This window comes from Herpailurus yagouaroundi, unplaced genomic scaffold (assembly GCF_014898765.1).
Source record: "Herpailurus yagouaroundi ecotype Mexico unplaced genomic scaffold, PumYag 100, whole genome shotgun sequence".
NCBI lineage: Eukaryota > Metazoa > Chordata > Mammalia > Carnivora > Felidae > Herpailurus > Herpailurus yagouaroundi.
In genome coordinates this window covers 40922825-40934964 of record NW_024412391.1, presented here as the reverse complement: position 1 = coordinate 40934964, position 12140 = coordinate 40922825, and the positions used below count along the sequence as shown (strand labels likewise).

Genomic DNA, 12140 nt, shown 5'->3' with positions numbered 1-12140 from the left:
TTACTGGTATTCTGAATCTGACCACCACCATCTCCCCACTGGTTTAATGCAAGACTCTCATCTGCACTCTACCTCACAATCTATTTTCTTTTTTTTTAATTTTAATTATTTTGAGAGAAACAGAGTGTGACTTGGGGGAGGGGCAGAGAGAGAGGGAGAATTCCAAGCAGGCTCTGTGAGGTCAGTGCACAGGGCTCGCACACACAAAGCCATGAGATCATGACCTGAGCCAAAATCAAGAGTTGGACACTTAACCGACTGAGCCACCCAGGCGCCCCTTGCAGTGTATTTTCTACACAGCGGCTGAAGTGACCCCATTCATCCTAAAAGTTCAAATTCAGTGGGTTTTCTTCTCAAGAATAACACCTGCATGATCTCCCCCATCTTCCTTCCCATCACACACACACACACACACACACACACACACCTCTTTCCTGTTGCCCCAACACACCCAGGAGCAGGACCTTGGCATTCACTTTTCCGCCTGTCTACAATGCTTCCCTTCAGGACCCAGATGCTCATGAGTACCTCCCAACCCTCAAGACTATTCGGTAGTCACCCCAGCGAGGCCTCCCTAGCCATTTCACTGACAGTCTCAACCTCCAGCCAAACCCTCCTCCCTTCACGTTCAGACCCAAGCACACTTTATATCCCCTTCCCTGTCTTTTTCCTCCGTAGTGATTAACACTTTATAGCACATTTTACTTTCTTATCTTGTTTAATTTTCCCTCTCCTGGTCAGAAAGTAAGTTCTGTGAGGTCTGGGATCTGGGTCTGTTTTCTTCATGGCTGTATGCCCGTTATGCCCAGAGGAGAGCCTAGCATTGGGTGGCTGCTCAAAAAATATTTGAATGGTTGATGAATGAATATTCTTCAGGGCAGCTCCCACATTCAGTATTTTTTTTTCTTTTTTTTTCTTTTTTAAATTTTTTTAACGTTTATTTATTTTTGAGACAGAGAGAGACAAAGCATGAACGGGGGAGGGTCAGAGAGAGGGAGACACAGAATCTGAAACAGGCTTCAGGCTCTGAGCTGTCAGCACAGAGCCCGACGCGGGGCTCGAACTCACGGACCGCGAGATCATGACCTGAGCCGAAGTCGGCCGCTTAACCAACTGAGCCACCCAGGCGCCCCCACATTCAGTATTTTGATGTCAAAACTGGCTAACTTCAGAATGTCTACCCCCTAACGTACATACATAACTTTGTAAGAGCCCTGCAGTCACGGAGTAGTTAGTACCAAGGCAGGGTCACAAAGTTAGTGTGTTATAGTGATTTTTGTAGCGAAAACAAAATCTCAACCCCCCCATGGAATACATTAGGGAATCCCTGGTTTGAGGAACTTTAGCTAATGTTTTGTTTTGTTTTGTTTTAAGTAGGGTTTATGCTCAGCACGGAACCCAATGTGGGGCTTGAACTCACGACCCGGAGATCAAGACCTGGGCTGAGATCCCAGAGTTGGATGTTTAACGGACTGAGCCACCCAGGGGCCCCCAGTGTTTTGTGTTATTAACCTGTCTTTCAACTGACACCGTGAAAAGGGCGTTTTAAGGTAAAATATTCTTTTAAGATGATTACTTTTAAGATGATTACTAAATTTGTAAGTGTATCACTAGCTTTTTAAGGTTATAACTAAAATGAAAGCAGATTAAAAAATTCTTGTACAACTTGTAGACTCTGAGAAGAGGTTCCAGGTAGAAAAACTGTAAGACTTCAAGATCTTTTAGGGACAAGAGTTCCAGGCCGGGGTTAGACTCTCTGAAAGGAACTGGTGCAGGTAGGAGTAGTACTAGCACTTTTTTTTTTTTCTTTGTAAGATGAGTTTTTCAATATTGCAGGATTTTAAAAGATTAAGTGAGAAAGTACCTGGAAAAACATGTAGTCCAGTCTGCCACGCAGAGAGGCAGGTGGTGTTCACTTCTTTCCTTTCTCCCTCCAAATTCAGTGCACTGATACATCCGGACCTGCTACTTGTACTAATTTGTGCACCGTCTAGTTTGATTCCACTGAGCTTTGGTAGAAGTTGCCTCCAGCAATCTCACTTAGAAAACTACTTCCTGGGGCGCCTGGGTGGCGCAGTCGGTTAAGCGTCCAACTTCAGCCAGGTCACGATCTCGCAGTCCGTGAGTTCGAGCCCCGCGTCGGGCTCTGGGCTGATGGCTCAGAGCCTGGAGCCTGTTTCCAATTCTGTGTCTCCCTCTCTCTCTGCCCCTCCCCCACTCATGTTCTGTCTCTCTCTGTCCCAAAAATAAATAAACGTTGAAAAAAAAAATTAAAAAAAAAAAGAAAAAAACTACTTCCTATCCTGGACACCACGAGTTGAGAGTCCAAGGGACTAGGATTGTGTAAATTCAGTGGTTTTCAGATGTGTGCTTTTGGAACCCTTTGTTCAAATGAAGTCTCTCTTGGAACGCTGACATTTCCTGGATCCTGGCAATTCAGGGCTGGGGCAGACAAGGCCCTGCCCTCGTGCCCGTCATGACCTACTGGAGACTCAACCTTCGTACAGGGGGTGGGGCAGGGAAGGCAGAGCCATGCTTCGCAGGGGTGAGGTGGTCACGGTGGGAGACACAGGGAGCCAAGGGTCTTGTGTGCCAGGGAAGGAATGGGGGAGGGAGAAGGGCCTTGTGGGCTGGTGGCTCCCAGGGCCTTTCTGTGTGAGAAGCACTCCTGGAGCCTGTTAAAAGTGTGAATTCACACCTCCTGGGGTCATGTTCCAGGAGGTCTGGAGTGGGCTCAGAAACCTGTGTGACGCAGAACGCCCCGTGCTTCTAACACACAGGCAGGTTTGAGCACCACCGATGTAGCAAACTCTTCAATTAGCTACATGAGAGCGTTTTTATTTTATCTTGAGGTCGCGGGCATTTAAACATGGGTCTGTGGTTCCTTTGAGGATTTCTGTAGAAATTTTGTGCACTATTTAATGCACAGTATTTGTACATTTTATACGTTTATATTTTTCTTTTTAATTTTTTCAAGTTTATGTATTTTGAGAGAGAGAGAGACAGAGCGAGTGGGGAAAGGGCAGAGAGAGGGAGAGAGAGAATCCCAAGTGGGCCCCACACTGTCAGCACAGATCCCGACGCGGGCCTCGAACTCACAAACCACTAGTTCATGACCTGAGGTGAAACCAAAAGTCCGACGCTTAACTGACTGAGCCACCCAGGTGCCCCTATTTTTTCTAGGTAGGGAAAAGAATCCATCACAATTCCAAGGAAGGGCCTTTTCCCCCTCATTCCTTCAACGTTTTTATTTATTTATTTTTTTTTTATTTTTATTTTTTTTTTATTTTTGGGACAGAGAGAGACAGCATGAACGCCCCCTCATTCCTTCAGTTGTAAATGTTGAGAAAAACAAAGGCGGGAAAAATGTGACTAAGAATAAATCATCTTACAACTTGTGGCCCACTGTTGTACATCTGAGACACACAGAACATGACATTCTTAAAGGGTCTGATGACTAATGTCTAGATTTACCAGTTAATTAAGGGTAACCTTATCTTGACAATAGCCAGACCTTCAAGGTCCTGTAGACCTCACCTTCAACATACACGAATTCCTTAGAGACTCACTTATCCATCACCCCCGCTAACTAAAAAGAGTAGAATCAGTCACTCCTTGTAATCACAAGTGCAGTGTGGCCCCGTAGGTCCTGTCCTGGTGCTATAATGAAAGCACCTTTTTTCACTGGGAAATGTTTCAAGAATTCTTTCTTGACCTTCACACTCCACACTCCTGCATTATTATTTTTTTTAATTTTAATTTTTTTTTTAACATTTATTTATTTTTGAGACAGAGAGAGACAGAGCATGAGCAGGGGAGCGTCAGAGAGAGAGGGAGACCCAGAATCCGAAACAGGCTCCAGGCTCTGAGCTGTCAGCACAGAGCCCGACGCGGGGCTCGAACTCACGGACCGCGAGATCATGACCTGAGCCAAAGTCGGATGCCCAACCGACTGAGCCACCCAGGCGCTCCACACTCCCGCATTATAAAGACCTTAGCATTTAGGTGTGCAACGTTAAGGGGGTGGGGGCAGCCAAGAATCTGTTTCAAACTGAGGACTGAGATAGATTTGGAGCCACAGGGCCGGGGGAGGAACAGAGAGGAACGAGAGGCACAGACTCCATAGTGCATTCTTTGGAAAGCCCCGAAAGGGTAAGATATTCAGGCCAAGCAGGAAGAATAAGGAAAGGAGGCATCTGCAGGGCTCCTCAATAGGTCCACCACCAGTCTTCTCCAGGGGACGTGGAGACCAGAACTGGGGAGAAGCAGGAAGAAAAGACAAGTCTTAGGATTTCCCTGTCTTCTTGGGCAGAGGGGCCTCCGTGGGGATGCGTGATGCTGGCCTGTTTATTGCACACGGTTGGGCCTCAGCGAGCCAGAGGAGGCCTTGCTCGGTGCCCTGCAGATCTGATTACGAAGCACAATTAACTACTATCTTGTTTTCACAGCAGAAGCAGAGTCCGTTTTCTTCCGGAGCTAGGATCAGCTCCCCCTGCCCCTTCCTGCTCACTCACGTGCCCCGCAAGACCAGATACGGGGCTTTGCCTTGGAAGGGCCCTTTGCGCGGGTTTTTTTTTTTTCAAAGTGCAGTAGCTAACATTCCGGACTTTCTGTGGCCCTGGCTTTCTTTCTTCATTTCTCCAGGCAGCATGTGTGGCCCATGCTGCGTACTCAGACCAATGTGGGGTTTCAGCAGAGCGATCGTACAGTTAATCCTCTAAACCAGGACGTGTGCTTGGGAGAGCTGCTTCGACTCCTCCAGCACAGGACAGCAGGCACAGCCCTAGGCGGGTGGGGCACAGGTCTGGTCGGCCCAACTCTACCCTGTAGGAAGTCAGGGCCCATCAAGGCCTGGGGGCCCCTCAGCCTGAGACTGATGGATGGACACCTGCAGGCGAGTCTTGGAAGGATGTGGGGGTGCTCTTCCAATTTCCTGCCTGCATGCGGAGAGGGGGATGCCCGCAGGCTGGGCCTGGCCCCCCCGGTTCTGGTGGTGAGGGGAGATATGAGCCGGAGAATGGATTTTCTCCCCCTTTCAAAGCTCATAGATCTCTGGGATTCTTTGTGTCTTTGGTCTGTCCTGCTGGCACTGAACGCTGGCCTGTGAGTTACTAGCAAATACGAAAGGCCAGTTTATTCAATGAATATTTCTAGAGCTCCTCCTGTGTGCAGAGTTCTTGCTGTGGGCGTAAGTAATGGCACATGCCTTGAGCAGTTCCCAGCCTGGTGGCGGAGCCTGGCAAGGATTGCCCTGGGAGCTCCTACAGGGGCCTTGTCTGACTGACACTGGTAGGACGGCTTCCTGGAAGGGAGGCTCTTCTGGCTGAGTCCTGTAGGATGGACGGGATTTGCCAGATGGAGTGCACCGTGGTGGTTCTGTGGTGGGGGAAGCATGCTCCAGCTCTGTGGGAGGGCCTCGAGCTCTGAGCAAAGAAATCCCTGCCGACAAAATCTGGGGAAACTCAGTCAACACGGGGCAGTGATCTCAGGGCGCTCTCCGCCCATTCCCCCTGCTAACTGACTTCTCTAGGTGGGGTGGCTCCCTCAAGAGGTTTAGTGGCATCTCAGGGGTAAAGCCTGGAAATCATACTAAGCATATTTATGGGAAAATTTACGTGTTCCGTACCTGCTTCTTTCCCTCCTGCTACAACTGCCTTCCCCTAGAGGCTTCCAGAAAGGCAGGCGAGGTCACTCACCTTTCCAAAGTGGTACACGTGTGCGTGTTGGAAAAAGGAGACGAGACGTTTCCTTGTTCCACGGCTCCCACGCCAGACAGCAACAGAAACGCCTGGGGGGCTTGTTAATGTGCAGATTCCCAGATTCCACCCCGTCTGGAAATAGAGGTTCCCAAAGTCTCTTGTCAAAGAGCAGCCCAGTCGGTTCCCTTGAGCCACCCAGGCGCGTTCTCAGAGCTGTGGGCCCCGGGCCAGCCTCTTTTCCACAGACTTCTCCCTGACCCCGGCTGAAGCGTCACGCTAGGAAAGGACTCCCTTGGGCCTTGCAGCCCCAGACATACCCCGCGTCAGCCCCCTTCCCACCCAGCTGCCTCACTGCCTGCCGTGGCAGTCCCGGGTTCCCCGGACAGTGGGAGAAGGGAAAGGAGTAGGGGAGGGCATCCGAGGTTCTTGTGTCCCCCAAACCTTGTCTGGCTTGGGGCCACCATGGGTGTGGGCTCAGAGAGATGGAAAAAACAGGAAGCTGAGGAAAGGGCCGGCCGCAGAATCTGACTTGTTTTCGGTCCTCGGACCCGACCCTCTTCTCCCCTCACCACAACACGTGGACGTGGACACCAGGGATCCAGCCAGGCGGGGACACAGAGCACAGATCCTTTCTTCTGCTTTTTACCTTGTACCGTTTGGGAGCTGTTTCTTCCCAACTAGATTCTGAGTTTCTTGAAGCAGGAACCTCGCGTTATTAGTGGTGTTATTTCGATACGTGGCACAGGGAGGTGTCCAGGAAATGGGGAGTGACCGACGGATGGGCGCGTGTGTATCTAGTGTCTGGGTGCACCCGTGCGTGTCTCCAGGGGTCTCTCCGGGTCCCTCTGGGCCTCCCCGTGTGGCCCCAGGAGTGTTTGCCTCCACGTCTGTGCACCTCTGTGTGTCTCTGGCTACGGACCTCCACATGTTGGTGGTCAGTTTCTGTGAGCCTTCATTCCACTCTGTCCATTTTCTTTCCTACTGCTAGTTAGCCTCCTCCACGGGAAACCAGGGGTCTGGAGGCTTCAGCCCGCGGGTAGCACCTCCCCCACAGACCCTCCCAGCAGGAAAATGTCAGCTCACCTTCCACCTCCCACCCCACAGATGCTCCACACCTGCCATGCCTGCCGGCATCATTGCCGTCTACAGGCTCATACCCCAACCAGGCACTTCGTGGCCCCACTTTGCTGCATAGCACTCAGGTGCGTTGGCCAGCAGTTAACCTCTCCTGGCTCAGCCCAAGGGCCAAGCAGCTCCCAGGTGCCCCTGCGTAGCCAAGCCCTTGGGGAAGGCTGATGGTTTTCATTTTGTTTTTTTTTAGCCAGATTTAAAGAGGACTTAATCAAGTGGCTGACACATAATTTTTGATGATAGATCGCGATGCAGTTTTTGGCATCCATCTGGGGAGTTCAGAGAAGTGCGTGACCTCTACTTATTTACGTGCAAAGGCTTCTCAGCGTGTGGGGATATAAAAATGAAGAAAAGAAAAAAGAAAAGAAACGATGCTGAGTCCTGATTCGTTCTGGCAACAAATATTCACCCATGGATTCATGAACGATGAAATGCCTGTCCATTCCATTAAGATGTGTTTCCAATACATTTCCCTTTTGAGGTTTAACATCGACTTACAAAAACGTTTAGTGTCTGTGTTGTGTGATTCAATTGCATACGATAGCTTATATGAAAAATAGTGGTAACAACTCAATCTGGAAGACGTTTTCAAAAAACTTACAGATTTCGGTCGCAGAAAATTAAATATTTCTATTTCAATTTATAAATATATTTTGTGGCAGAGAAGTATGATAAGGTGAGCAAAGGAATACTTTCAACCGTAAAAATACTGCATTACTAGAAAATTCCATAGGGGAAATGGAATGAAGATACAAGTTCAAAGTGAAAAGGAACAATGTAAAATTTTTTGCTGTTGAGGGAGAGTTAGCTGGGTAGCATGTTTTTTTAAACAGATGAGGGTGGTTATTAAATCACTGTTGTCTTGGGATTCTGAACGATGTATTTTAAAGTGTTGTGGCAGGTTTGTGTTAAAATGTGAATATTTGCCGAATGCCAGATATCACTCTCTCTTGCACATTTAAAAACGTATGTAGGAAATATTAGATGTCAACTTAAAAACATGCAAGATGGGATACCGGATTACAAAAAAAAATGTTTTGGGAGTATTCCTAGAGCAAAAGCCTTTTTGAATCCTGGCCTGATGGCTCCTCAGTCCCTTCCACTCCCACCGTCTCCTGGAAACTCCCTCATGGTTGTTCACGGAGACCGTTGGGGCCTGGCCTTTGGGACGGGCTGCGGCCTGCTGTGTGAATTGCACCCGTCCTCTGTGCTGAATTAAACTGCCCTTGGTTGGGGAGGAGGGGCAGACACTGTCCCGGGGAATGATAATGGACAGACCTGCAGACATGCAGGTCAGAGATGGAGAACCAGCCCTAGGTCAGGGCCATGGGCTCTGCAAACGAGAATGGATCCAGCCCCCCATCCTTGGCCACAGCACCCCTTCGCATGCCTGGTTGACTTGACCTGAGGGGAGGCTGTTTCCACAGAGGCATGGTTTATTTCGCAGAGAGCAGAGACGTGGTTTCTGAAGGGGAGGCTGAAATGAAGCCCAGTCTGAGGTGGGGGTTGGGAGATTGGTTCTAATCATCAAAGACCCACTTTGGTTTCTGATATTCCAGTCCTACTCCTTGCCCCGGCAGGGGAGTCGGGGGCAGCCTCCTCCTCCCTTGTCCTGCACTACACCTTCTGGTTGGCCTAACTGTATGGCTGCCCTAACTGTGTCTTCCTCCCCACAAGTCCCTCCCCAAGGTCCCGAGCCTGTGGAGAAGAGGTCTCCCAAGACAGGAAGCAGCATCCTTCCTAGGACCCCAGGGACAGGAGCATGGTTGGGGAGGGGCAGAGAGATGACCTGGTCTCGGGTGAGGGGTAGGTGAGAGCCCCTGGGATGAAGCCAAATTAATCCTTTACTTCCTATTGCTGTGACCACCACCCTCAACCGCAGGGGGCAGCACTGAGCACGGAGGCAGAAGGCAAGGAGAGCCAACCGCATTGAAGGGGGCAGTGGGGACCCCCGGCTCTGCTGAGAACTAGCTGTAGGACTTGGGTAGGCCCCTTCTGGCTCAGGGCCTCAGTTTCCTCATCTGTGAATGGGGCTACGGTGAGGATACAGTGAGAGGCTGGTATGGGCAAATGCCTGAAGACTTGTAAACTGCTCCTCTGGGGGGGGGGGGCTGGTCCCTGTGACTCCCCTCTGCTCCCTCTGCACTGACACTTCCGGCCCAGCCGGCCCTGGCTCCTGAGAGCCTCTCACGCCGCCTGCCGCACAGCCTCTCTCCGGCTGGCCGGGCTGGCCGGGCTGGTCTCTTCCCTCCCTTCCGCCCCCACCAGGGCCCGCGCAGCAAGGTGAACCCAGAGACAGGCGCCAGACAAGGATGGGGAAGCTGTCCCTAAGGTGGAGTGATGGGCGAGCGGGGTGGCGGAGGGGTCACACGGCGGCCGTCTGCTTGATGCTGTGGAAGCTGATCCGTGTGGGCGACGTGGGGATGGACGTGGCCCGGGCCACGGGCACTCGGAGGGAGTGGTGGTCCTGCCAGCGGTGCCACCTCTTTCTCACGGCCGAGCGCACCTGCAGGAGAGGCAGAGGCTCAGCTGGGCCTGCGGGGGCCAGTCCTGGGACCCAGAGTCTTCTCCCCTGCCCCCTGCCCCTCGCAGGGCCCTTCACGGGAGGTGGGGCGCCCTTCTGACCGCCACCCTCACACCCAGGCACTGGCTGGTTCCAAAGGCAGGTCCTCCCCCTGAAACCCCTGTTGGCCTTGGAATCTCAGCCTTGGCGCCTCTTCCCTCCTCTGCACTGACCAGGGCCCTCTGGCCTCATCCCTCTCCTGGAGAAGCTCCCAGTCCCCACTCTTCCTTGGGACACCCTGCCTTCCCTGCCCCATCCCTCTGCCACCTCATCGCTATGGTGGGACCACAGCAGCTTCTCAGATCTGCCTCTCGCTCTCCTGGGGCATCTGCCGAACTGTGAGCTCCTCGTGCATACTCAGCACCGCTCTCCCTCCTGAAAGTCCTTCCTCCAACCTCCTCCACCTGCTGACAGACCCTGCCTCACTGGCCACAGCATGTGCTGCTGAGATGGAGAGCCAACGGTTCTATTCGTTTCAAAACCTGACTGTCGCTGATGCCGTATTATTCTCATTTGCATGGTAAGAATTTTTCTGCACAATGGATCGTGTTCCCCATATGCTAGCTTAGCACACGGCTGGACAGAAGAAATGCCCCAGAGACATTCACTGTTTGTTTGCTTTCACAGCTCCTTCTCTCCCTGTCCTCCAGCCCCGGCCAGTCTCCACTGCTGGACTTCGCCGTCTGCGGTCTGCATTCATCAACAGAGACCTAAGCGAGCAGAGACACCCCACCGTCATCCCCTGTGTCGGCAGGTGACGTGCCTCAGGATGGCACTGGCCCTCCTCCTGTTTGGAAGCTCTCAGCACCTGGGGACTGTGTCTACTCTTTGCCCCTTAACCCACCATGTGTCCTCAGCCACCACCGGCCTATGTGAGCGTCTCTCCCAAGCTGGTCACACTAAGATTCTGGGCTTTGCGAGCTAACCAACCAGGCCGCCCCCGGTGCCTCGCTCCCTGGAGCTGGCCCGAGGGTGTATGGTCCTCCCTGTCGTGGGGGAATGTGCTGGTGTCTTTCTTGCTCCCTGGGTCCATAAAGGCCTGGCTGCGCGGCTCACACCTGACTCGCTCCCGGAATGCTTTCCCCTGTCACGCCTGTGTTCTGCTTCCCTCTCCTATGGGACCCCTGCAGCCCGGGCTCCTCTGCTCATTGCTCGTCCGGCTCTCCGAGTGCATTTGTGAAGCGCTGGCGTGTTGTTTCTGGCCGGCACGGCTGGCCTTCTAAACTGGTTTGAGACCCTCAGGCAGGATTCCCGTTTCCCGAAGTCGGGTGGTAGAGCTCGGCAGAGCCAGGGACCCAGGCACTTCCAAAAGGCTGGGCCACTCCACCAGAGTGGGAACTGAGGACTAACCCGGAGCCTGGTCTCCTACCTCTCCATTGAAGAAGCAGTAGAAGACAGACACAAAGAAACCCTGGAAAGGAAGGAGGGAGGCGTCAGTGACTTGCTTGGCGAGCCGTGCGGCAGGGCTGGCCCGGAACACTCTGCCCCCGAGGACCCCAGAGGCTAAGAGCTGCGGGGAGCCCACCCCTCACGGCGCGGGTGTACTGGGGTCCACTGCAAGCGACAGGCTGCCACGAATCCTCAGAACAGGTGCCGGACCTTCGGTAGGTGCAGGCTAGGGTGACTGAGACCCAGTCAAGAGGGGAGCCCACCCTGGGGTGGGGGTGCCAGGGGCCGGGGCTCGGGATTAGTGTGTGCATGCATTCGTATTGCAGTGTGCACATATATACACCAGTCCCGGGGGAAGTCTCTGTGAGGACACTGGTGCCCGAGCGTTCTAGGGCAGGAAGGAGTCCCCATCAGGTCACACGCCCCACCTGGAATGACTGCAGGAAGGAGTTGAAGTAGACGAACACGATCTGCGACAGGTCGTCCTCCCCAGGGTTGACGAAGAAGAGCATGTAGGTGATGCCCAGGAGGGGCAGGAGAACCAGGGTGGCCTTCACTGCCTTCCTGGGGGGCGGGGGTGAGAGGGTGACAGGACTGGTCTGAGACCACACTGCAGGCAGGGCCCCACTCAGGTGCCGTTTCTTCTGGGACCCCTCAGCAAGCTCCCCGGCTGAGGACCAGGAGGACTAAGAGGGCCCGGCCGGAGGCAGGCTCCCCTCGGGGGGCTAAGGCGCCCACGCTCACCGGTACTGGATTGTTTCCGATGTGGTGGATGCTCGCAATTTCGTCATTAGGATCCTGACGATGTTGAAGAGAAATACAAAGTTGATCTGGAGGGGGAGGCAGGGAAAAAGGAAGGCCCATGAGGTGGGGAAAGAACCGACAGGCAGCCACTGACGCCTGGAGCCCACCGAGACGCATGCCCCATGCACACATCCATCCTACCGGTCACCCCAGCCCCTGCCTGGGGGCCTGAGGCCTCTGTTTCTCCCACACCAGGACAGGCAGGCACTTTGCTCAATTCCTTGTCACCCGAGGGCTCCAGAGTCTGCTTCTCCACCGCCAGAGCCAAGAGGAAAAGCAGCCTTAGAAAGCAGTGAACAAGGGCACAAAGGCCACTTCTCCTGAGCCGCAGCTCCTCAGAGAGTCCCCAAGCCCCTGCCCCTGCCTTGTTGATTGAGGGTTCCCCTGAGGCCCTTCGACCCTTGGAGCAGACCTGGCCAGGAGTGACTAATCTCTCCCCATCCATCCCCTGCATCCAGGAAAACTCTAGAACCGTCACAGACACATCTGAGGCCACGGAGATGAACGATCTGCTGGGCTGAATCCCAGGCTCCTGGAAGGACCTCATTTATCTT

At 53.0% G+C, this 12140-nt stretch overlaps 1 protein-coding gene across 3 annotated transcripts in view; it reads right to left on the bottom strand.

Annotated features, from left to right (window-relative positions):
- Positions 1-8248: 8248 nt before the first annotated feature.
- The window catches only part of CRHR2 (corticotropin releasing hormone receptor 2), a 52628-nt gene continuing 48736 nt past the window's right edge, over positions 8249-12140 (bottom strand). For all 3 annotated transcript variants that reach the window (XM_040472330.1, XM_040472332.1, XM_040472331.1), the window contains 4 exons: positions 11527-11612; positions 11211-11346; positions 10763-10804; positions 8249-9336 (listed from right to left, as the gene is read on the bottom strand). In XM_040472330.1, the coding sequence (XP_040328264.1) occupies positions 9196-9336; positions 10763-10804; positions 11211-11346; positions 11527-11612 (405 nt within the window). In that variant the 3' untranslated portion in view covers positions 8249-9195. The remainder of the gene's footprint in view (positions 9337-10762; positions 10805-11210; positions 11347-11526; positions 11613-12140) is intronic.